This window comes from Xiphophorus maculatus, chromosome 15 (assembly GCF_002775205.1).
Source record: "Xiphophorus maculatus strain JP 163 A chromosome 15, X_maculatus-5.0-male, whole genome shotgun sequence".
Lineage (NCBI taxonomy): Eukaryota > Metazoa > Chordata > Actinopteri > Cyprinodontiformes > Poeciliidae > Xiphophorus > Xiphophorus maculatus.
Genome location: NC_036457.1, coordinates 6636115 through 6661474, shown reverse-complemented (window position 1 = coordinate 6661474; position 25360 = coordinate 6636115). Strand labels below are relative to the sequence as shown.

The following is a 25360-nucleotide window of genomic DNA, read 5'->3' as shown; positions in this document are numbered from 1 at the left end:
TGTCCTTTTGCACAGTTCTTGGAGAACAGTTGTCTTGAAATAAATGCAATCACCAAATAAGGCTATTTAAAAACAATATCAGGTCATGTTTTTTTTTATAATGGTAGTATTCAGGACTAGTTTGAACCCAGAGGTTAGAGGGCCATTGAATGGGAAAAGGAATCCCATGATGCTCCGTAGGGCAGACGAGCTACAAACCCCTCTACATTTGACCATCCAGATGTTGAAGGATAACCAGGGGAAAAGAACAACTGGAGGCATCAGGGATGATTGTTTCAGGTATTTTAATGTTGACATGCATACATATCTATGTATATGTGTGTTTTTGCACTGCCTTCTCAGTACAAATTATAGAACCATAAAGTTTAAGTTATCTTAAGTAGCAAACACAGTTCCAAACAACTCATAAAATCTCAGACATCGTTTCTTCTTTAACATTTGTACCACTGAATATTGAATTTTAAAGTGATGAATGTGATGCTGGCTTTTGTGAGTTGTTGATCATGTCTCTATTTAAATGTTTTTAGACCATTTTCTAAGTGTAACCACATCAGAAATGTAATTTCAAAGAGCTTTCAGAATGTTTTCATGTCAAAATCATAAAATAGCAGTGAATGTCATTGCTTTGCCACTGTCTCCAACCATTTGTCAGGGCAGAATCTGCCTGCTGTACATGTGTACATTTTATTTCTTCCTTGCCATAAAAATTGAAGGCCATTTTTGGCAAAGTCTAACTTTTGGAACTGAGTTTGTCAGCTGTTTTTGACTGTGGGATTGCAGCCTCGCTCTGATGGGGCCTTGGAGGCAGAGAGTGTACCTCTCCCTTTTGCTGGGTTTTATACAACTCTGCACGGTCTTATCAGCCACTTTGGACCTGATATTGTTCAATAGGGTTCATATTTGCTTCTTAACCCTGTGGGTTGTGATTCCTCTACTCCCTTTACATCTTTTCTTTTGCACAAAATGGCACACGGTGCTGGGACATATTTGGCATGCTCAAATAAAGGGGTCCTCAAAGAAAGGATTTCTGATTGATAATGACTGATGTATTTTACTTTTTGTTGTGCTGTGCAGTGAAAAGATGGAAAGAAGCCTTGTGAGGACTGAGAAGGCAGTGTAAAAACATTGTGAAAACCTACAGTATGTGAGTTTTTTGGAAATAATTATAGCAAAGTGTCAGACATTTTTTTATTTTTATTGTCTCTTCTATTATGTATAACATTTAATGAGTCGACAATTTATGTCAGTACTGATTTTTAAAAAGCAAACGATGAAACATTGCTTTGCATTCCACTCGCATTACAAATATTGAGGTTTTCCACAGTTCTAATGTAGCAGGCGTGATTTGTTGGGTGTTCCTCCTTTTTGCAAACACTTGAAAGTGTATATATCAAAGTCTGTTGCATTTTAATTTCCTTTTCTCTCACATACTGCAAGTTTTCCATAGATATGTGACCATTCTAGTTTTAAATCCTAATCCAATCATGTTCCAGTTGTTCCTTTCACCATGAATGTCCTTAAATTTGCATACTCGCATCTTTCTTGCAGAGGGATATGATCTTGTGGATGCCACATCCTTGCTAAATGATGACATGATAGAGGATGATGACGGTGCTAGCTCCTCTGCCTATGCAGAGCTGGAGCGGCTAGAGAGAGAGACTGCCGCTGCTCGAAGCCAGCATAGCACTAGCTCAACTGTAACAGCCATCTCCGTCCCCCCAGCAACGCCACCTTCATATAGGGTCCCTGCTGCTTCACCCATTGCCACCACTGAGCCACCAGTACCCCAAGCGCTCCAGGCTTTCAAGGAGTCTGCCAACATGGTTGCTGCCTTCAACTTGCAATGGAAGGACGAAATCTCTGCAATGCGCTACGAGCTAGCAGAGCTGCGTAGAGATGTCTGTGGAGAGTTAAAAACTTTCAACAGCAACTTCTTCAACTTCACTCAGTGCTACAATATGTGGACTTTATGCCGGGAGCCCTGCAGTGATAACACCACACAGACAGACGACAGAGTGTCCATAGGAATTCAAGCAGGCTCAAGCTGGTCAGTTAGACATCATACAGAGGACAAGTCAGTGATGTGTCAACCAGAGCCAGCACCTTTCAGCATTATGGACTTTATGGACCCACCTCGAATTGAAATCATCGAAGGAACTCCTGAGAGCACACCGGAGGGGTCCGGCAGTCCTGCAAGTCCACTACCAATAGAGGACTTCCCATGGGAGATTAACAAGAAGCAAAAGGCTCATAAGCAGTCAGACACAAGTGGCCACACAGGTGGTCACAGAAGTGCCAGTCTAGAACTGTGGAGCAGAAAGTACACCAGTGGGCCCATGTCATATTTGTCTATGTCATTCTAATCATCTGCATTTTCTGCATACTGTAAAAGGATTTAAAAAGATCCAGATTAAGAGCCAGATATGTAAAGAAAAGCTGTTGTTATATGTCCCTTTACTCTATGCAGACACAGTCTGTCATCTCTTGAACTGCTTACAATAAGTTTCCAAGTATTTTTTTTAACAAGTGTCTTGCTAAGCCATGGAATAAAAGAGGGTGATTTTGTTTTACACCAGAGTCAGGTAAGATATGAATGCGAGAGAGAATGTGGCTGATATTTCAGATCCTCAAGTGCCAAAAAGTGCATCATTAGCTATCCTTCACTGTCCTTACATACCTTAATTACTGAGAGAGAGAAATACTGTTCGCATAATAGAAAATGTAAGGAATATTTAGACTGAATCCCATTTTAAGGTCTTAAAGGTGACTCTAAATCTTTGATTAAATTAACATCAATTCAGTTAGTCAAAAGTGTTTTAAAAAGTGATTAAAAAAAAGAATACTTTCTAGGCCCGTTTATCAGGCCTAGAAAGCCAAACTTCTTCACCCTTAACATCTATCATGCAGTACAATTAGAATACCCTTACCACTGGTGTCAATGTTTAACAAATATAGGGGCACGACTTAGCTGAAGTAAAAAGAGAAATGGGATTCATTCTAATTTACAAATCAATAAAAAGGTGTTTTTGGACCACAGAAACCTTTTCTTGGTTTAGGTACCTATCAGGAGAAATTTCTCCTTGTTTTATAGAAGTTCCTATTAGGATTTTATTACCTACAACAATAGTAAGGAAAGTAAGTTAAAATACTAAGATATGTGACAGAAAATCCTATGAAAATTGGCATAGACACTCAAAACATCCCATGGACAATCAAAAATTTCAAATAAAAAATACAGAAACTTAAATGGAACGTCTCAGTTTACCTGTCCATCAACAAGCCTTTACATGTAATCTTGTGTAATGGATCACATCCAAAGGAACAAGATGCTCATACAAGCTGCCGAAGTGAGATTCCTCCAGGGGCTCACCTTCCGATTGCAATTCATTCAGTCATTCAGAGGAATTTTCTTAATTTCCCTTCTACTTGTATAACCCAATCTCGGACAAACGGATCATTCAAGCCAGAGATTTACACGTCCCATAATCCTGGTTAGAATTACACCAGCTCAAATTACAATCTCAAGTATGTGAGAGAAAATCAGTGACCTTCACATACAAAGGAAGGACATGTAAATACTACACAAACCGGGCACAACCAATAGTCAAAGCTGCAAACTTTTTACTGTTTGATCAGAGACAAAGTTAACCTCATTGCAATCCTGTTTCTTCACGGTCATTCCTCCCTCTCCTTCAATCCTGCACAAAATGCATAGGAGACACAGTATGTGTTGAAAACATATGGCTATGAGGATGTTAGCCTATTTACAGCTTTCTGGTATGTCATTAACTTAAATCATCATTAATACCTGGAGCTCAAAGTCAAAAAATAACACTATGAGCATATTCAGCTTTCCTAACCTGTCAGTGAGCCTTCAGAACTGGTTGGTCCAAAAACACCTACTATACAGGGAGGCAAATAGTGGCATGTTTCTGCACATTAATCTGAATAGATCATGTTCATTCCAGTTTCTCATTATGTAGAAACATCTTAAGCACCTACATATACTGAAAAAATACTGTGAATACGTTTATAACTTTATAAAACATAGTTTTGTAATGAATGCATTAAATAATACATTATTTAAGAATATATTGATATACTACTGACATTCTAGTTATTTCAATCAAAGCATTCCTTTGACATTGCCTTCATCCATTTGTAGCAAGTTGCAGCGGAAATGGGCATTCCTGAAAAAATTTATAACAAGTTGGTTAATAAACTACACAGCCACATTATTTAAATAGAAGATACCATGATCTAATGACAGGAATATAACACCCTATCAAGTTTGTAGACATTTCCACAACACTGTGTTGAATGCTTCGTCTCAAGGCTCTGCAAAACTTCATCCTCAAACAGAATTGTTTACAATGATTCAATCTGAGTGACCATGAGACCCAACTTCGTCAGGAAGGTAAAACAGGAGAGCGATTCATGCTGATCATGAAGGATGAAAATATTAAGTTCAATCCATTCCAGCACAAACTAAATTTATGTTACATCTCTATAAATGTACAATATATACATGTATCATTTTGTATATAGACAAACTTATATTCAAAACTTGTACTGTTTGTAGTTACAAAAAATACTGTGTTCTGATAGAACTACGAGGAATTGTTGAGGTAAATGTGGTTCTTAACAAAAAGGTTTTTACTTCTTACTCTTCCCCAGCTATTTGTTTTACTGTTAACTACTTAACTGTTTCTTTTTCTTTTGGCACATATGATGAAATTTGTAATTTCTCCTATTTTGTATGTGGTATTCACTGGAGGCCCTCACATGTTTGATACAGTGTCTTATCAGTTAAAGTTTATATTTTAAAAGACACTATGACAAACACAGACTTTCATCAGTTCTTTTAATGTTGCTTTTAATTTGAGTTAATTTGATCATAATCAGCAATTGTAGAATTTTTCCCATAATCCCGACTCGGGCAGTTTATAACTTCTGAATTGTAATAATTAAACATTATCCCTACAAGTAGACAATCAGAGCCGACAAAGGCCTCTACCTCTTAGAAATGTCCCCAGAGGTGCAGTGTAGTACCGCTGAATGTTCCAACACCGCCTCACTAGTGACGGCTAAGGTGGACTCCTGTCTTAATGGATAGGGGGTCTCAATCATTATTTTGTCTCATAACTGCCACAGCCATTTCATCTCCTGTATCACTTTACCGACATGGCGTACCAAAGCTCACACAGACATGAACAGATCTGTGACCAACAAGCCAACATTTGACAGCACTTAATCTGAAAGAGATTTGCAGCATTGAAAAGGAATAAAAAGAAAGGCATTATCGCATTAGTTTATAAAAAGTAAAATTGCTCCCTTTCTACACTAACAAAAGACAAAATTTATCAAACATATAATATTTTGAATTATATTAATAAAGAGTTGAACCACTTTAAATTTGAACTTAAGGCCATACAAGAAACTGCAGAAAAGACCCTAGGGTTCTTGCAGTTGCTCTGTCTAAAAAAGCAGGGAAATTTATGTCTTGAACATGTGAACATTTTTCTCAATTTCTAAAATTGCTACGAACATGAAGTGTATCAATGTCATTTCCTCTTCAAACATGGTATGTGCAAAGACATCCAAAAGGTTAATTTTTTATGTTATCTAACCAGACTGTTCTCTCCCAGTATTTAATTGGCCTCTCAAATGTTCTGCATCAAACATTATCGTTTCTACATGTTTTTATCTTCAGCAGGGGAGTCTTGTGCACAGAGGCCAATGTGGCTAGTCTTTTTCACAATGGTCAGTGACTCTTGAACAGCTATTCTAATTATTTTGATTCCTCTGTCTATAAATATTGGAAGAAATTCCTGATTGTGACTGGTGTTTGGTACGACATGGGTCACTGGAATGCTCAGATCTGTAGAAATATAAATGTAAACAATTCCATCAGTAGGTTTAACAAGAAGCTGCAAAAGTATTGAAGAGCACCTTGCTTTTATCAATCATAAAACGCTTTTGAGAGATTAGTAATAAAAAATTTTATAGGCCATAAATTAGGTCTTTATATATACACACACCGATATTATATGCACTATAAGCACTGACAGATTACATACATTTTTATGGTTTTGAATATCTTTTAGCATCAAATTTACTACAGGTGTGAAATGCTTATTCCCAGAGTCATTCCAATTTACGACACGTAATTAATAGACCTATTCACTTTGATATCTTTGTATGTGTGAATTGCTATTTTTAGTAGCCACCGGCATCTTTTATGAAGATCACCTCAATAACAACGTGAGACCAATTTTAACTAGGAAAAACATTGATGTGTTTAATACGTATTTTCCTTGCTCTTTCAGTAAAATTGATTAAAATCCAATATATATTTTTTACAAAGGAGAATTTCTCAATGACATGTTTTACTTATTATTGATTTAACAACACTAAACCATGGAGCTTGGAAGAGCTGGATGCAATGGAGATTATTGTCAAACATAGCCACTTGCAATACAAAGAAGAAATTTCCAAAATATTTTCACTTATTACTCCACTTAAAACATCATTACTGAGGCCAAATGCTGGATTTTTGCAAATAAATCAGAGGAGAAGGCTCCTGACTGTGACAAACATCCTTTAGTAATCCAATGAATCTAAAAAAATATCCACTATTTTGATTTTTTTTTTTTTTAAGATGTTTACGCTAGATTTTCTGATTCAATTATCTTCCTATTGTTTTAATTGTGTAAACAGATTTAAAGGTGCTGTAGACTGGCAAGTCATGATGTCTTCAATTTACATTTATTCATGCTATGCAAGTCCTTTATTTCTATATGTATACCATCAAAGTATGTGCCGGTTGTACTATTAATAAATAACACAAAGCGTGACTGGCTGAAATAGAATGGAACCTGGAAAAGTACTGATTAACAAAATTATACATATGTTTTGATTTAGTTGTTCATTTTTAAGTTTACTGACAACATACATGCTTTTCTCAGATAGTTAACATTATAACTTACACATAATGCTAAAAATCTAAGAGGTTGTTGGTGAGATTACTGCCATGTAGTAGCATTTGCATGATTTGTGCCATTATGTAGAAAATAATCATCTCTACATCACTCAGAATGTACACACAGTTGTGTACATTCTGAGATTGTACACAGCATTCTCAGATTACACACAGCTGTGTGTACATTCACAGCTTATTATCTGTGAATGTATATTATCACCCCAAAAGACCTGTTAGTATATAATTTTTAATATTGTATACTAATATTTTTGTAAATTTTCTCAATTTACAAATAAGCTAACTAGTAATCAATAGATTCTAGGTAACTTCCCCACATAGATTATTCCAGTTTGTCATTATTATTTTATCACATAGCCCAAAGATGTTATTCTTTCCTTGAACAAAGTGGAAATGTAGCAAAATAAACAGATCTAAACAATATTTTAAAATGATATATAAATATAGCTATATACACAGAATTAAATATTTAACAAATCTGAAGAAAAAAACCTGGATAGTCACCATTATTTTTAAACATGCAACTTTATTTTGTGTAATGAAATATCTAAAGTAAGTGTTTGTGAGAGTTTCTGGATTGCTTACAATAGCTAGTATGTCACAGCACCCTCTCATCTCATTATGTTTTGTTTCCTTTTACTTGTAAACCAGAGATTTAATGCAACAACTGTGCCAAATCTGTGAAGTCCAGGTAGGACAAAGGTTTCTGGATGGACTCTGACCTTGTAAAACTGCTAGAATACAAACCTTCTTTCCCATTTTCTGTTTTTCTCCCTTATTTAATGCGAGTGTCTTGGATAAAGTGTTATTTTCTATTCATACTGCAGTTTACAGGAAAACTTCTGACAATTTCTTTTTGTAAAACATTTGTTTAGCTTGCATTTTTGTTAGCCTTTGTCTATTTTGTTAAACTAAAGAAAAGAAAAACATTTTCTTTAATGGCCATTGCCTACTGTGGTGTTTCTTGTCTTTTTTTTTTTACTTTATGTGTTTTCAAAAAATGACCGAAGACAATGGATTAAAATGTTTATCATGCTTAAGTTTGTGGTACTCAAAATGGGGGTCATAGCTTTACTACGCATTCGAAGATAAATCTCACTTGCAGCACGTGTCCAATATCTACACATTTGAACACACTACAGCCACACTACATAGATGAGGCAGAGTGTATTTTACTTCAATATGCCTTTCTTTTCAGCTGAGCTGCCATCTTTTTTGTTTTTGTTGGTTTATTTGTTTTTCTTTTTGTTTTCCCCTATTTTAGGCGCCCGTAGTTTAGCTGGGGGGCGTAGGGAGTACGGTAGGTCTGGTAGGGAACTGCTTTTTTAAAATCTTCTTTTCTCCATGTTGTTACTTCAGCTTTTCACACATTTTGTCTCTCATGAACATTTTCACTTTGGTTAAAATAAGATGCATCATAAGTTGAAGCTGTCATCATATATATTAAATCATTTAAATGTGTTCATCTGTTTCTACATTGAATCCAATGGAATTTTAAAGATTCTATATGATAAGTAAAATCAAGAACGGTAGCAGAGGAATAGTAGTTTCTATCCTTGTATTTGTTCACTGGCAACCTTTGCATTTATTTAACGAAATTAGAAAAAATTAATACATAATGTTCTATTTCAAATTTATTTAAGGTGGAGCATACCATAGTAGAGAGATCCATGGTACACGGTATAGTGCTCATAAATTAATTTATTTAGTTTGTTTTTTAATTATGATTTAATATTGTTTTAATGTTACCGTTTTGTTCAATTCATCAATATAAGTGATTCACTTTCTTGCTTTAGCCATTTTATATATTTTCTTTGGGTAAACAGAGGAAAACAAAATCAGCAAGCAGTAGTTTACCTTTTCCTATCTTAAAACTTTGTCTGGTAAGGTAGATTATAATCAACAACATTATTCTACAAACCACAACAAATCAATGGCTGCCCTGAATGATGTCTTTTGCTAAAGCAATAATTTATAACTTTTTTTTTGTCACTTTCCAACATGTAAAATAGCAAAACTGATGCTAGTTTAATGTTAGAGAGGGTGACACAAATCATAAAATTACAATACTGTGAAAAAGCACAACTTTTTGTCACTCATTTTATAAATTGAAGCTCACATTTGAGTAGATTCATTAAAAGTTGTGTTTATTTTTGGTCTTATGTTTTGCTAAGTTTGGATTGGACAATTTAGATTATTCTTTCCATTGATTAGCAAAGTATTCTTTTGTTGTGTAATCATTTGTATTTGGTACAAAGACAAAAGGGTTTACAAAAGTGTATTAACAGAGAACAGTGATTGAGGGTAGGATCACTAAAACAGTAGTCTTTATTCCAACATGATTTAGATCCTTAGTCTACCCTAGAATAGTCCAGTTCTTTTTAGCTTTAGGCCAGGTTTGCAGGTTGCAAACATTTCCAGATCAAAGCATGTCCGATAAGAGATGGAGGTTAAAAGTTGACAAAACCTTTTTTGCTGTTAAGCATTCGTGCCTTTCTCCTAGTACAGTCTTGCTCCCAGCCTTAGTGATGCTGAAAATATTGACCTTAGAATGTTCTTCTCTCAGTAATTACGTCCACTCTGAAGAGGATTTTTGTTAGTGTGATCCGATAAGTATTTTGTATTCCTTGAAAAAAACAAAAACAAAACATTAGATATTTTAAGTTGTAAACTGTCCAGTCAGTGGCTAGCTCTGATCAAGCTGAAACCTGCTAGATTAAGGTCACCGATCAACAAGGTTGGGATCATATTTGAAAATATGAGGTTTGCAAGCATTTTACAGCAAAAAGTTAATATTATAAGTATTAGGCTTGCATCTCCATTTATTCTCTAGTTTATTTACTTTCTTTGACAAAGTTATTAGTTGTCAGATATACATGTAAAGGTCTATCTTTATAAATAACATATCAAGTTTTAATGTTTGTGAAGGAAATGTGTTACAAAAGACACCTCTGACCTCACAAATTCTAAAAATGAATTGCTTATTGACCTAAAAATTGTTTTCTCTCCAAACTTTTTTTATAAAGCATTCAATCAAGACTTTTTGATTTTGCCACCTTTAATATCAAACCTTCTTGTTCCAAATTCAGATTCTGGTTTTGAAATTGAAATTATTTGGTAGAAGTCTCTTTCAAACAATACTGCTATTGTTTTGATCTGCAATTTAACATGCAAAAATGGTGTTGCTATCTGGCCATTGATTTGTCTTGGTTTGTTGTGAGGATCTTAGGTAAAAGGTCGAGTCACTTTGCACCATGGGGGCATCACCACTGTATGTATATATGTATGTGGCTATATTTTACAATTGTTTAATTAGTAAGAAGTAAAGGCCTTCTCAAAACAATTGTTCAAGAAATTGTAAGTCCAGTACCATCATCTGGAATGAGGTCCTATTTGTCTTAATCTTTCATTCATTCATCCATTTTCCCATTTATTCATTCATCACTCCAACAACAGTCATAGGAGCTTCGTTTGGTAAACATTGCAAAAACAGATGGTGTTTTCTTAAACTCCCTTTTAAACAAAATGTTACTTTGAAATTAACATGTAACTGAAGAATGCACACAGTAAAATATTTAAAAGCTAGAAAAGACATGACCATTTCCCCCATGGAGAGAGAATAAGTTGACAGGACAACCACTAGTTAAGTACTTCACTAACCTGGCATGTGTGGAACGGTGGTATTTTTGAAGAAAACCTCTAAGAAGTTCAGTTTCCAGTCTAACAAAAAAGACTGGAAACTGTCACAAATGAAAAGGTGTAATTACGCATCACATTCGGTCATAACATGTCTTGTTATGGAGAAATATTGCCACTTTGTTTTTTGCTAAAGTGAAGATGATACTTTCCTTTTAATGTTGATTAAAATAATAGTCTCCCTATAATATGACAATATATTGTTGTCCATATATTGTAATAATTTGAAAATAATAGGCTATAACCTAGAGTTTTTACAGAAATGCATATTATTGCATCTACATACATGTCATCCTTCACTCTTTACATTTTCAGCCCCCATGCTCATGTAAGGAACATCGCTGCACATCATTCATTCACAATACACCCCCAATTGAGCAGCCTGGACAGCACCTCTTTGCCAGTCTGAGCCCACAACTTTGGCAAGAACGGCCTGAAGCGCAAATGGAGGGAGTTGGACGAAGTGGAGACACAATCTGAGCAATTTGTGTCAATTTGTTTTTGAAATTTTAAGTCATGAAATCAAAGGAACAGGTTTGAGAATACTTGCTGCAAATGAAGGAGAGTAATGGTCTGTCACATTCTCTGTGACAAAATTAGCATGAGCAAAATTCCATGGAGTTGATGCATGTTCCTTTTATTAGATCTTTTCATATATACCTAAATAATCAATTGGAAATCTCAACCAGATTTTGCAAAGAAAACAAAAAAAAAAAAAACACTAAAGTTTCTGAGTCTTCAAAATTTGGCTTATGCTAGTTGAAGCCAAATTTACAGTACAATGTGTACATTGTAAGTATATCACAAGTGAAATTATTTAATCCAATCACTGCTAAATTTAGCAAAATGTGCAAATGAATCTTTAAAAATGTCCAAATGCTTTAGTGCAGCATGCATAGTTCTTAAATTGTTTTTGAAAAGTGAAAATAGAGAACAGAGACAGACTCTCTTACTTTCCAGTTCAGAACTGTGTTCTTTGTCTGGGTCTCTCACCACATTCTGTCTGACTTTCTTGTTGTTCTTTGTTGTCTTAATCTCATTTTGTTAATTCTGCTCATGTGTAACAAGAAAGCTACTCCAGTTTATTCCTACAACACTTTGCTTTGCTTTTTCAGGACCCGATGATCTTTCAAGTCTTTTCTGGGCGTTACTTTTACAGTGCAGTCCAAAAATGACTGAAGGATTGTGCCTTCTAACAAGAGACACAATCTCTATCTGAATGGCTTAATGGTTAGCTTGTAAAACACATTTAAAAGTACTTGTCTACTTTAAAAATTGAGAATCATTTCAGATGATATTTATACGACGACTGTAGCTTCATATACATGTTGATAATTTCCTGTCTGTCTTGTATGCATGTCTAACAGATATGGAGAGCAAAATGTTTACATATTTAAATGAATGTTATTTAATGTTGTGTGTTTCAGTTCAAAGTATAAACAATTAAGAGTCATGATGTTTATTTTGTAGATTTAAAGAAATGTAGATGAGACACATTCCTAGCAACTGCTATTATTCCAAAACTGTTTGCCAACAGAATTAAAGTCTATTGGGAATTGGTTTACTATTATACAGAAACATTTAACGTATTCAAATAAGTAAATAAAACTGCCTACAAAAGGAAGTTGTGCAAAGCTATGACAGACAAAGATGTGTTTCAAGCACAGCAACTTTTTTAAGACGCCTTGCGAGGAATGTTGATTGTGGACATTGCTCATCAAGGTTACAAGTTGCTTCAGGGCTATTAAAAGAAAATGCATTTGGAGAAGAAAACACAGATATTATTGAATAACAGTTTACATGCAGAAAAACTGCTTACGACTGTTACACAATGTACACTCGTGGTAAAAAATAATAATAATTAATGTAGGATTTATCGGTTAGTATTAATGACCGGAATGTCCAGAAAACAACTAGTCTCAGTAGTGTCATAAATCAAATTATCAGCAAGAGAGAGAGATGCAAACTTCCCCGAAAGAAAATTACATTTCTTACAATTTCTATTGTTTGAATAAACATAAAAAATACTTTACTAAGAATGACAGTGGAAAAAACAAATAGTTTATAAATAGTGAAAAACGATTCTACTTCCAGGCTGGATCCTATTTATTAAAAAGAAGATGAGCATCTTGTTTTTATAAGAATCAAGATGATTAGAGTCTTAAATGCTAAGAAGTGCATTATTTCTCTGTGCATTAATATTATATCAGACATTTCACTGAACTAACTTCTGTTAGATGCATTTCTTTAGCTGGGATGCCAAAGCTCAAAGAAGAGTGGTAAGGATATTTAGTGACTGTAAAGAAGGAAATGTTTTGGCGACTAAATAAACATTATTGCAATTTTCAGCAAAACCATTTCAAAGCATTTTCCTGATATCATGCATCTTTATAAATATTCGTCAACTCTTGAAACAAAACTGAAATAAGGTGGTTAACCTTAATAATTGTTTTTGTCTCCCAACTAGTGGAGCTGCAGATGGCTTTTATAGAAACAGAATTATGAACAGTTTGTAATTTCAGGAAACAAAACACTATTTAGATAATCTGACTTATTATTTTAAAAGCTATGTGATGAAAACATCAAAGGACAGTGTTAACATCACCTAGCTTTTGAGATGCTTATATAATCTGGTGTGGCAATGGAATGATTAACTGTCTTAACAGAAATAAAAACAGCTACATGCATTTTTTGTGCGCTTAGATGTAACTTTAGTTTTAAGAAAGACTCATAGGCACTAAAATGACAGTATCATATATTTTAGGCTCCAGTTAATCCCACGCCAACTAATTTATTCACAAAATTACCCCCCCTTTGAACCCAAGGATTTTATGTGTTTTAAGGTTCATTTTAGGTGTGTATAAGAGGTAATGGGTTGTGCTTTGTGGTTTTGGAAAGATGATGTTAGATTTTAGGAATTTTAAACCCTTGTAGCAACTAGATCTACTTGAAAGAGGGTGTGCTTTATTTTTTACAACGAGAGTACATGTAACATGTAAAAAAAACAAAAAAAAAAATCAAAGATATACAATTGTGCTTTAAGAGCTCTGTGTTTGCTTATCTCCTTAGTAGTTAATTGATGAATTACTTATTCAAGAAAAGTTGAAGTGGTCTTTCTACAGTTCCTGTTTACATACAATATTCGTTTGAATGAACCCAGTTAAGAGTGTACTTTTACCTGCATGTTTTCTTTCTAACTGATGTTACTTCCTCCTTACAGGGATTCAGTTTCGTCTCCCTACTTCATGCAGTGTGGACCGTGCTCAGCCACCTCCAGGTAGCAGTGTTATACCGCCCCTGTTTTTCCAGTCGTAGTAAAGACACGTCTGTAGGAGTTAGAAACAGAACAAAGCAAATGGGGAGATATATCATTCTAAATTCTAAACTTTAAGTACACTTAATATTTCACACGTAAAATTACCACATGGTGTTTGAACAATGACTATTCACCACTTCACAGCTAGACAACATTGATTTGAAAAACATAGAAACATTTTTTTTTACCAGGTTTTAGTAGAGGGTAAAAAGCTGTTATAGGGACATATATTGTGATGTTTTTATCATCACTTAAACAGTTTAATATGTAAATTTGTAACATTAGATGAAAAGAATATTAAGCACAAGTGTAACTGACTAAAAAGAAAAGAGCAATGCAATATAAACAGGAATCTATGAGATCCTCATTTATATTCCTTTTAATATAAAGGAATACAAATGTATCTAATTAAATTCTAATAGGATCAGAAATAGATGATCACATGGTCTTTTCCACAGTAATGATGAAACCCTTTGCAACATCTAGACGGGTAAGGAACTGCCAATAAATACTGGGTCTGCTGGGATACTCAATGACATAAAATTGACAATTTGTTCCAAATTGAACCGACATTGTTGGCTATCCGGAGGGCTATTTGACTGACTGGATGGGGCCAAAACTGGACATTTGGATTTTTTTTCTCTCTCTCTCTAGATATATCTACCAGTATATATCTAGATAAATTCTAGATCGCAAATAGGAATTTTGCTAAGACTCAAAACGTTGAACATACTTTTGACGACTTGGTTTTACAAGATGAGAAAATGAGTGTTTTGGACAACCTGATTCCACCATATTTCTGCACCAAACCAACATGGACAAAGACTCTGCATGTGAGGCACCTTGCAGAGTAATGCCCTATAACATTGACATGGTTAAAAATAAATAAAATGATGTCTCCGTTTTAATTTCAAATTGAGCTGTCATGTTGACCTGTTGGGGTTGTAGAAAATAACAAAACTGTAAATTCTCAAATGTATGACTGTTTGTAAGCTGAACAGCAACACAATTTGCAGAATTTAATTTAGGTTTTTTAGTCCTGCTTTCTCTCTCTATGGGGGGATGTATTTACTGATCTGCTTTTGTGCAATTATGCAAAGCCAAACAGTTTTATTTAACAAAGGCAGCATCAACTGGATAAATGAAGAACAATAAACTTTCCTGGTCTGTGTAAATTTAACTAGCGGGTCAACTGAAACTATAAATCTTGTGATAGATGTTTCTCAACTTCAGGTACAGAATTCAAGAGTTGAGCTGTTTGACAGCAAAAGATGAAGAATCATCCATCTCACAAAATCTCCCCTTACTGGTGCTCCATCCATCTATGTTTGTACTGACATTAAATTTTCTTCTTTTCTCCAGTATCTTTAGGCAGAAGCTAGTGTTGTAGAATTTTTTTTATTAAGGAATGAGAATCTGTTTCAATAATAAGAGAAAGATTAATCTTTGTCTTTAAGTTTCTTTATTCGAAGGCAATAGTGCTCGAAGAAGAGCCCTAACGACACACATCACATGGTTATATAGTCACAGCAAGGCAAAGATCCACCCAAAGTCTGATCTTATCTCTATTGCCAGCTGGAAATTTCTTTAATGGAAAAACACATCTTGCAGAAATACAAAAACACAGCAGATATAATCAGAAAATAAATGGTTAAAAGTATCATCAGTTCCATCAAAGATGAAATAAGGCTAAAGATGAAATTTTCTAATACACTAGATTACATGTTCCAATTCTTGCCATTAAATGGTTGCTGACACTTTTTTTGACTTAACTTTAAAGGTCATGCAATGTCAAATAGTTTGTGTTTTATATTCAGGGCAGTCCCCTAGTGTACAATGACTCACAACTTTCTAATTCCACTTTTTACCCTTGAGAACACATTAAAACTTGCACCGTGTTGGGGTGGTGGTGGATGAATGGGAATAGTAGTCATCTAGTAAGCAACATGTAGATGTGCCTATGGGCAAAGCACTAGGATGAGATTGCTTTAAAAGGCTTTTTGATTGGTCAGTATGACAAAACCATATCATTGAAGTTAAGTCCATTTATCTGTTAAAAGTAAAACAGTTAATTAACCAGGCAACACACTATGATGACCTGCCTAATGGTGTTTTAGTCCTCTTTTTGCTGCCAAAACTACCCAGAGTTATAAAAGCTGCACTAGACACCTAAAAGCCCCCTCAACATGTTGGTGGTGGGTGTTTAAAAACCCATCATTGTGTAGTTGTGTAGTTGCTCAATGGCAGATTGGGGTTGCTCTGCACAGAGCTGAGCTGAGCAACATGCAGAGCTCTCTTTACCAACGTAAAAATAACAGTGGTCAGTGATAACATCATGGCGACTGATAGATCAGAAGCAACTTTGTACATGTCCACAACAAGTGAAATAGTAGACAAGCCATAGACATAGCAATATAAAATTATTTTACATCATTCTCAAAACCTTTAACTTAATTGAGTTCAACATCAGAATAAAAGCACTACATATTCAACATCAGAATATTTACAAGTAATTTTACAAAGATTGAGAGAAGATATTTTTTACAGCACAGTTTACTGGAGGACATCTAGTGTTCTGTCCAAGCACCTGCATTTCCCATGAGAACCTATATAAGCACTTTATATTGCCTTTTTGCTGAAAATGTGTTATATAAATAAAATTACCTTTACCTTTATATTGCGTACAAAAAAAAAATCTTAAAGGCTTATAATGTTGCAGAAACAGTCCAAAGTTGGCAAAAACATTTATATTATAAATATCAGTCAGGTGTTAATGTTGGCATACATCAAAGATATGATTTAAAATGTACTTCTTATTAATAATTAATTTATCACACTTATTAATTATTTAGGCAGCCATACAGTGTATGATTAAACTTCAAAAGATCTGATTGGTGTTCGCTTAAGTGGCGGCCTAATACACCCATTACCATTATCATTAAGCTTTTGAGGAACTCCCATCTACTTGCTTTACTCAGTTGTTGTCCATATTGCCAGTTTTTAAAGATGTTGCGAGCCCTTTTAACCTTTTCCCCAAGTAATAGGCCAAGTTATGAGTTTTTAAAGAGATTGATTCCTGACTCACTGGCTGCAAATGCCCTCTATGTGGTACTTGTTTATCAGGGGAGTACAGGCCTTACTGTGAAAATATGATATTCCTTTGTTGCTTAGTAGGTCTGGACATACAACTGTAACAGAGAAAGAGTTGTAGTGCTTTTAAAAGTCAAGTTGACCTATCTTAACAACATTTCTGCTTTAAAGTAGAGCAGAAACTCAATTAATCAATATCATTTGAACCACCAGGGGAAACGACAATGTCACACTTGATTGATTCTATAAAGGATATAAAGGTAGTCTTTGTAAAGTAACATAAATTTAATGCTGGGTTTTATCACATTTATCATTGTTTTAGGAAACATATGCTTTTACTCTCACGTTTCATGAGTGTCTCTTACCTTAGCTGTTTTTTTCCTCTTTTTCCTTCCAACACACCAGGTTTGTGTTAGAGGCGTATTTCCCTCGTCTCCTTGATTTTTTTTTATTGGCGGTTGCCAAGAAATGTTAGGGATGCATTACCGCCACCTACTGGTACGGAGTGAGGTAGCGCCTGTCTTTCATAACATAACTTCAGTCTGACTTTGTCTCAGGTTGACTTTCATTTCTTAAACCAAATTTTCACCTTATGCAGTTCCCTTTAATACCCTCACAATGCACCATCTGCTGTTTTGATAGCTTTCTGTGCCCTTTTTTATTTTAATCATTGTCTTAAATTTAAGACCTCTCCATTTCCTTCTCAGCTTCACATAACATTTTTCAGCTTTTTACAGGAGTTATTAGAATATTTGCTACCAGAGCCAAATTAATAAAAGGCACGACTCAGATTTTAAAATATAATAGAAAAACTGATTTTAAAGCACACAATTATGTATATATTTTAAAAAAAACATTCTTTTCATGCTAGTTGCTAAAGCCTGACATTTATGTTATTGAGTTCTGTGCTGACACTGAGCAGTTTGTAACGTTTTCAATTTAAAAAGTAATTCAGTCAGCACCAGTGTGTAATAATAGAAAGTGTGGAGTTATTGCACACTCTGAGTCATTGCGCTCATTATATTCTTATACCCACCTGCTGTGTCTCACAGAATTCCAGCCCCTTTATGCTGGATAGAAGTCAAATCTTAGATAGGATTTAGTTTAAAAGAGTTCCTTTAATCCACAGTGTCCTCAGTGTGTGCACAGAATGTGTTTAAAGATAGCTATGCTCATACTGTGGGTATTTCAGCAGGAAAAGAACACTTACAGTAAATTCCTGTATTAGATAATGAGTTCACTTATGCTGTTTATTAGATAACATCTTTTATGTAAACTTGAGGATGAGTGTTGCAAAATGAAATATATTACAACCAGATTAGTGAAGCAGGAGATCACAAACTGTTGGGAATATATGTATTTCTCAGGATGATTGCCACAGATTTGCATTGTGATCTGTGATTAGCTGTTGTGTTTCTTTGTGTTTCATTTTATTGTATTTCACTCCATTTTATGGCGGAAACTTAAATTGAAAACAAGAAAAAAGCTGAAAATGAAAAATTCAAATTACACATTTTGAGCTTAATAATGGATCTCAAACTACGAAGAAAGGTCTATGTTCTAGTGACTAGTAGTCACTGATTAGTCGTCATTCAAAGGTGAATAGATTTACCCGCTTTTAATGAAATTACTTAACAATAGAACCATCTGTGTGATAACTAATTAAACACAGGCTGCTTTCTCAACAGACAGCAAACAAGAAGAGTGGAGCTTTATTCCTGCTTTTTTACTTACAATGTACTGGGACAATTGGAGACCTGATTCACCATTATTCCAAGTCAACAAGTCAAACAACATTGTCTCCACATATAATAAAGACTCAATTTTCAACCTTAGCTTTAGGCATTTTGTTACCAGTAGCCCCTGATAAGAATACAGTTTGGTTCCAGTTTTTAACCTGGAACTTTTACAGACAAAACAAAATAGGCTTTAAGTCAATACTTTGCAGAAAGATGCTGCCCCTCAATAAGAGGTGTAAAGATAAATGAGATAAGACGTCATAACACACAATAAAAAGTTTACTAGAATTAGACAGGAAAGATGTTTAATTTTCTTTCTTGGAAAATAAAGGTTCTTTCCCTTCTTAGCATAAAAATAAAGCTATTACAAAGCAAAAGCAGCGTTTTATACGATATAAAGTCAGTATACAGTAATTCAGTCCAGTTTTGTAACTCTGCTTTGAGGTCTAGCCTAGGTGGATTGTCATCAAAATTTCATTTCCACAGAATTATCAATTCTTTTCCATAATCCTTCATTGTTCTTCCCCAATGAAAGCTGCTACTTTCCACCTTAATGACACTCACCCTGCTTTAACTGCTAAATCAATGTCTGATATCTCATCATGCAATGAGGTCCCTCTATCACACCATGTGTGATGGCGGTGAACTGCAACATTTGCCTTTGTCAGCTTTGGCCACATTTTTCATTATCACTTTTTTTTTGCCCTCTACCCTTGTTTTGCCTTGCCCCCCTTCTCTCATCCTGCTTTTGCTGTCCAGCGGTTTCATATCCTCCCAGTTACAAGAAGACCCCACCTCCTGTGCCCCCGCGCGCCACCACCAAGCCTCTTATTTCTGTGACAGCCCAGAGCAGTACAGAGTCCACCCAGGATGCCTACCCGGAAGGCAGGCATTCGCGAGGCGGTCTGTGGACCACGGATAGCCTTGGACGCCCTATCTACAGCTCCATGGACAGCCTGGACAGCAGCAAGGCGGTCACCTTGGCCATGGAATCAGCGGCAGGCAAGAGGCATGCGTTGGTGGGAAGTCACACCTCCGTCCAGACATGTGACAAGGCGGTACTGGTATCAAAGGCTGAGGAGTACCTCAAAACCCCACGTTCTTCTATTGGTATACAGGTAACAAGACATCTAGCAGCCTCAATTTCTGTTCTAGTCACCTTGAAAAGTAGAACTTACAACTGAAGTTTTTCACAAAATATAACAACGTGGTCTGCCATTTTTGGCAGAAAAGCTAACTCAAGTAAATTTTTAACATAATATACAGAAGAATTTGTATGCAGTATGTTTTTTTGTATTTTGCCATGTTATAACTGCAGACCTATTGAGATTATAATTGATAAACCAAAAAAAAGTGGAACCTAAATTAGGTGGGTTACAATGACTCATTATTTTCAAAATGTTTTTTGCAAATAAAAACCTATAAACTTTGACGGTCATTTTGCATTCAGCCTCCTTTATTCTGATAACCCTAAATAAAATGCAGTGCGATGTATTTGCCTTCAAAGTCTACCTGCATGTAATCCATCTCTACAATTGGATCAATAACAAGAGAATGGAACCACTTTCAAAAAAGATGATAATTAGGTTAAAGTTGAGCATGTAAACAAAATGATATGTGTACAATTGTATATCAATACAATAGTATATCAAGTTTCTTAGCTAATGCAAATCCTTGTTATTTAACATGTTTGTGTGTATTTGTATTGGAAATGAGGGTCAGTTTTACACTGGTGTGTGTATTTCCCAGGTGGAGACTGTGACAGACTCTGAGGCTGACAGTAAAGGTCTTCCTCAGTTTCACTCCATAGGGATCCAGGTGGAAGATAGGAAAAGGTATGCGAGGCACGTGAAAGTGTCATAATACTTTCTGTCTCAAGTTGGTATATTTCATTTCCTTCTTGTCATTCCTAGGCACGGGAGGTTCAAGCGTTCCAACAGTGTGACCACGGCGGTGCAAGCAGACTTGGAGCTGGAAGGCTTTCCCTCCATGGAGGACAAAGGCCTGCAGTTCGGTGGCGCCTTCGGACGCCACTCTGAGCCCAGCACACCAACTCAGTATGGAGCCATCCGAACTGTCCGCACGCAGGGTCTTTTTAGCTACAGGGAGGACTACCGGCCTTCCAGTGGGCGCTCCAGCCCCCAGCCTGAACCCTGGTTGGTGGAACCCAGCCTGGAGAGCACCGACTCAGGCCGAGTATCCCCCCTCCGGAGAGATGGCAGCTGGTTCATGCAACTCCTTCGCAATGAAACAAAGAGGCTTGAGGAATGGTGCAAAGAGATGGAAAGAGAAGCAGAGGAACATGACCTGTCAGAGGAGAGTGAGTGTCCCAAAGGCAGTCGGGGTTTTTGCTCTCTGATGTCAATGGTTCACACTGGTGTCACAGCAGTGAAGCCACCGTAAATATTCGTAGTATTAACAGTGACGCTGACAAGAGTTGTGACGCACACTTTTTGAGCTGATTTGCTTATTGTGACCAACTGAAAGCCAATTGCTCATCATTCTGTCTTTTGCCAAGCTGTCGGTAATAAATCCAGACTTTGTGTTTGTCTTCCAGTCCTAGGAAAAATCCGGAGTGCAGTTGGAAGTGCTCAGCTACTAATGTCTCAAAAGTTTCAGCAGTTTTACTGGCTGTGCCAACAGAATCTGGTGAGCAATTCTCAAATACATTTTATCCTTGTGATATCCATTTTGTTTACAGGAAAAGCAAGGCTAATCTTTGCTTTTTGTTAGCAGTATTTGCATGTAGATTGGCCTCACCCACTCTAAACTTTATGGTAGTTGTCCTGACGTTGCATTTGTGCACCTTCCCAGAAATAGACCGCAAAGATCGATGGTGAAGCAGTCACTCTGCTGCTATTGACCCACAGTTGACGAAAGGGGAATTCCAATAGGAAACAGCACCTGTGTTGAGGCAATCCATTAATGCACAGAGGCAGCAGGTTGAATGGGAACTCAGGGTCTGAATAATGGAGTGCATCACCTTCTCACTGTTTAGCCCTCATGTCACGTCTGCTCATACTTCATACCTTTTCTGATGCTAACTATCCCCCGAGTCAGCTGATATCAGAATATGAAGTTCAATGAGTGGGATGTTTCTGCAGATAAGGGAGAAACAGACAGCGAAAGAGAGAGAAACAGACTTAATCAGAGCCCTAAAAGATAAGACTAAAAGAAAAAAAATGAAATGCATCATTGTGGAGGTGGATGAAGTCTGTTGTCTTAATAACTTGTGTTGTTTTGTGCTTTTTTTTCCTTCTTTTGAATAACCCTACTGTTTGGCTCTCCTCAAAGATAATAGGATGATGAATTAGGTCTTACATTGGTAGTGACAAGTCTTAGATTGCCCCGAGCGTTCAGATATCTTTCAAAGAGAAGCAGATGAGTCTGTTTCACTCTTTGAATGGTAGAAGAACTGCACTGAGTGTTTATAAAAAGCTCTGAATATTGTTAACTTTTGAGCTGATGAAACACTTCTTGGTTTAAGCTCCCATCGTTTTTGTGTTTTGCTGTTTGAGACAATGGTCACAGGGCTCTCTCTATCTCTGTCTGTCTGTCTTTGTGTGCTGTTACTTCAGATTTATACAGTGCAAAATACAGAACTTCAAAACTGGTGATGACATTCAAAATTATAATTCAAAGGTCATGAAAATTTTGACTGGGTCATTAGTGAATAATTCCTAAAACATTTAGCATTTGCCTTTTTTTTTGCATGTGATCGTGCAGTGAGAAGTTTGCTGCCTTTTTTCCGGGTGGAATAATTATTCAGTATTCTTAAAAACCATATTCTGCAAGTTGAAATTTATAATTAAACTACTCTAGTCCACATTTAGTCATAATTAATCATAAAGGGTTCTACATACACATCTATCTTCAGTTATATATATATATATGTTCTCAAAAAAAAACGGCAGAGAAAACATAACAAACCATTCATGCTTTTATTAGACCCAGGCTCAAATACTATACCTTTGAAATAGGTTTAGTTGGGATATTCATCCCAAACACATATTGGTATTAGTAAAATCAAATTAGGCCAACATCAAATTTTTGTTATCCACATGGCCTCAACCTTGTTGAAAATCTGTGAATTATGTTTTAATTGTGGCCCAAAACAAAAGTCTATTCAGTTGCATGGTCACATATACTAAGAAAATATCTGATGACCTCATTCATTGCTACAAAAGGATCAATTTTGACACTAAAATTGGCATGACCCAGAGAAAGCCAATGTTTAATTTTCAAATGTCTCAAATGCTGTACAAATCAATGCAGAACATTTAAGAGCAATTGTACTACATTTGTTTTTCTCTTGTTCATGTTTAAAATAGACTCACAAGTGTACTACTAGATCACTGGTAATATACTGCCACATAGTGGTTGTAATTGGGAAATCAAACCGTAATTGAATGATTGGGAGCCCAAGGAATATCTACAAAAGTACTGAGATTGAAACTTTTGCATTGACGATATGGAGAGTTATTCTCCATTCTGTTAGTTGTAGAAAAAACTTATTTTATTTGCATTTTTACAAGCATCTGTTTCCTAGGACCCCAGTGCCATGCCTCGACCCACATCTCAGGACCTGGCTGGATTCTGGGACCTTTTGCAGCTTACCATTGATGACGTCACTGCCAAGTTTGATGAGCTGGAGCAGATCAAGAGCAACCAGTGGCAGCTGGTGGAGAGCCCCGAAAAGAAGGTATCATTTCCTTCCACACGCTCGTAATAATTAGTCTTAATGGACTCCAGATGAACATGCACAGCTTAAGAGGAAACTGCACCAACAACGTCAGTGTTCATTTTTAGGCATTACACCAGCAGGAGGTCAGAGTATTAACAAGATGGAAGCATCTGTTTTAGTTTAGAGTGCTGATGGTTAAGTTTGCTTTTAAATTAAAGCAACCATCAACATCCATGATGTGAATTCATATCCCTTTTACTTTGGAAAAAGAGGCATTTAAATGGGGAAAGTAATCTACAATGTAATCTACAGCTATAGATTATTTTCCCATTTTAATTTCATTTGGTCACTTCTGTAAAATATTCATCAAATAATTTGAGACTACACTAAACAAATATTCCGTTTTGCATAGAAATACTTGAGTACTTGTCAGGAAAGTGTATTTTAATCAATGTCTGAATACTTGACACTTGGTATTCAATCAGGCTTTGATGTGACTACTTAACATGTTATCTTTCAAAAATACTACGTCATATTCTTTTGCTACTGATTCTTTGCCGTTGTGTTTGGCTTGTAGTTTGTCAGTTATACTTATTCCATGTCCAAAATTGGGCATGGAAACGAAAAAAGGCATATCATTTTTGAAGGAAGGTAGCTGTAGCAAATATTTTAAGTAGAAACTTTATAATGAGTTTTCTGGGAAAGAGAAGAAAATTCAGAAAATTTGGTCAGTGATCTGCGAGTCTGAAACCTGATAAATCCACACCCTATTCACATTGTTATTATGAATACATTTTAATCTGAGAAACTTTATGCTCACAAACAATAGTTGCAGTTACCTTGATGGTCTGGGTGGGAACTTAGAGATGCATCAAATATAGCTCTGGCATTAAATATGTTCTATCTTTGTCCCTCAACTTTGGGCTGTTGATTCCCTTGAAGCCAAGTTCCCAGTTAGCAGGCTTTACCAGTTAGTTTATAATCCTGTGGCAAGAAGTGATTCCAACAAAGATTTCTGTTGGAACCAATTCCTGCCAAAAGACTGTTTGGGGAAAGTAAGAGTGTTCACTCTGTCCCTGTAGGAGTTGCTAATAAACAACATCCATGAGACATGGCTTCATTGAAATTTATTTTTGTTGGTCAAGACATCAACTGATTTTCAATTGATTGGAGTTACATTTACTACATCATCTTACATACATATTGTAGAGCATTCCATTTTAGAAAAGTGTGTGGCTAAAAAGTATTTTTTTAAACTACTTTGAGAAGCAATGGAAAGGTCAGTTGTCACCTAGTTGTGTTTCACACTTTCAGTATTAGTAAGATTTTTGCCCTTTAAGGATTTATTGCTTAACTACTTTGGGGAGTTAAAGGCCTTGCTACACATGAATGCGTTTGTTTTATTTTGACAAATCATCAAGAAGCAATTTTTGAAGCCTTGTTAATAGTTGTTTCTCTAAAACAAAAAGCTATTTTTAAAACCTGGTGCTGAATGCAACTCTGTCTACAACTGAATATGTAAATCAAATCAGACAATACTCTAAGTTTGAGGAAAATATTTTACTTGTTCTACTGTGAATGCAGGCTTTCATTATAGATGACTGTCATTTTTAAAACAAGGTGGAATTACCAATTTGATCAAATTATTACTAGAAGGGAAGAGCAAATTTCAACAGATGCAAAATACTGTGGTTATTTAAGCTTTCAGTTAAAGCACTCTTTACATAACGTACATTAAGGCAAATGTATAGAAGTGGTGCTTGCAGATGAGGGACCTACAGCTGCAAGACATCCATTTAATTGGTAATTGCAACTTAAGAAGTAACAAGATCGTT

At 35.7% G+C, this 25360-nt stretch overlaps 1 protein-coding gene across 7 annotated transcripts in view; it reads left to right on the top strand.

Moving 5' to 3' along the window:
- The window catches only part of LOC102224710 (disks large-associated protein 2-like), a 102308-nt gene that overhangs the window by 67185 nt on the left and 9763 nt on the right, over positions 1 to 25360 (top strand). For 4 of the 7 annotated variants that reach the window (XM_023347554.1, XM_023347558.1, XM_023347557.1 and 1 more), the window contains 7 exons: positions 8265 to 8309; positions 13917 to 13973; positions 19601 to 19959; positions 20591 to 20676; positions 20755 to 21161; positions 21399 to 21490; positions 23391 to 23543. In XM_023347554.1, coding sequence (XP_023203322.1) covers positions 8265 to 8309; positions 13917 to 13973; positions 19601 to 19959; positions 20591 to 20676; positions 20755 to 21161; positions 21399 to 21490; positions 23391 to 23543 — 1199 coding nt within the window. Of the gene's footprint in view, positions 1 to 1548; positions 7975 to 8264; positions 8310 to 13916; positions 13974 to 19600; positions 19960 to 20590; positions 20677 to 20754; positions 21162 to 21398; positions 21491 to 23390; positions 23544 to 25360 lie in introns of those variants that run through there. The other 3 variants (XM_023347555.1, XM_023347556.1, XM_023347560.1) reach the window with 3 other exon arrangements.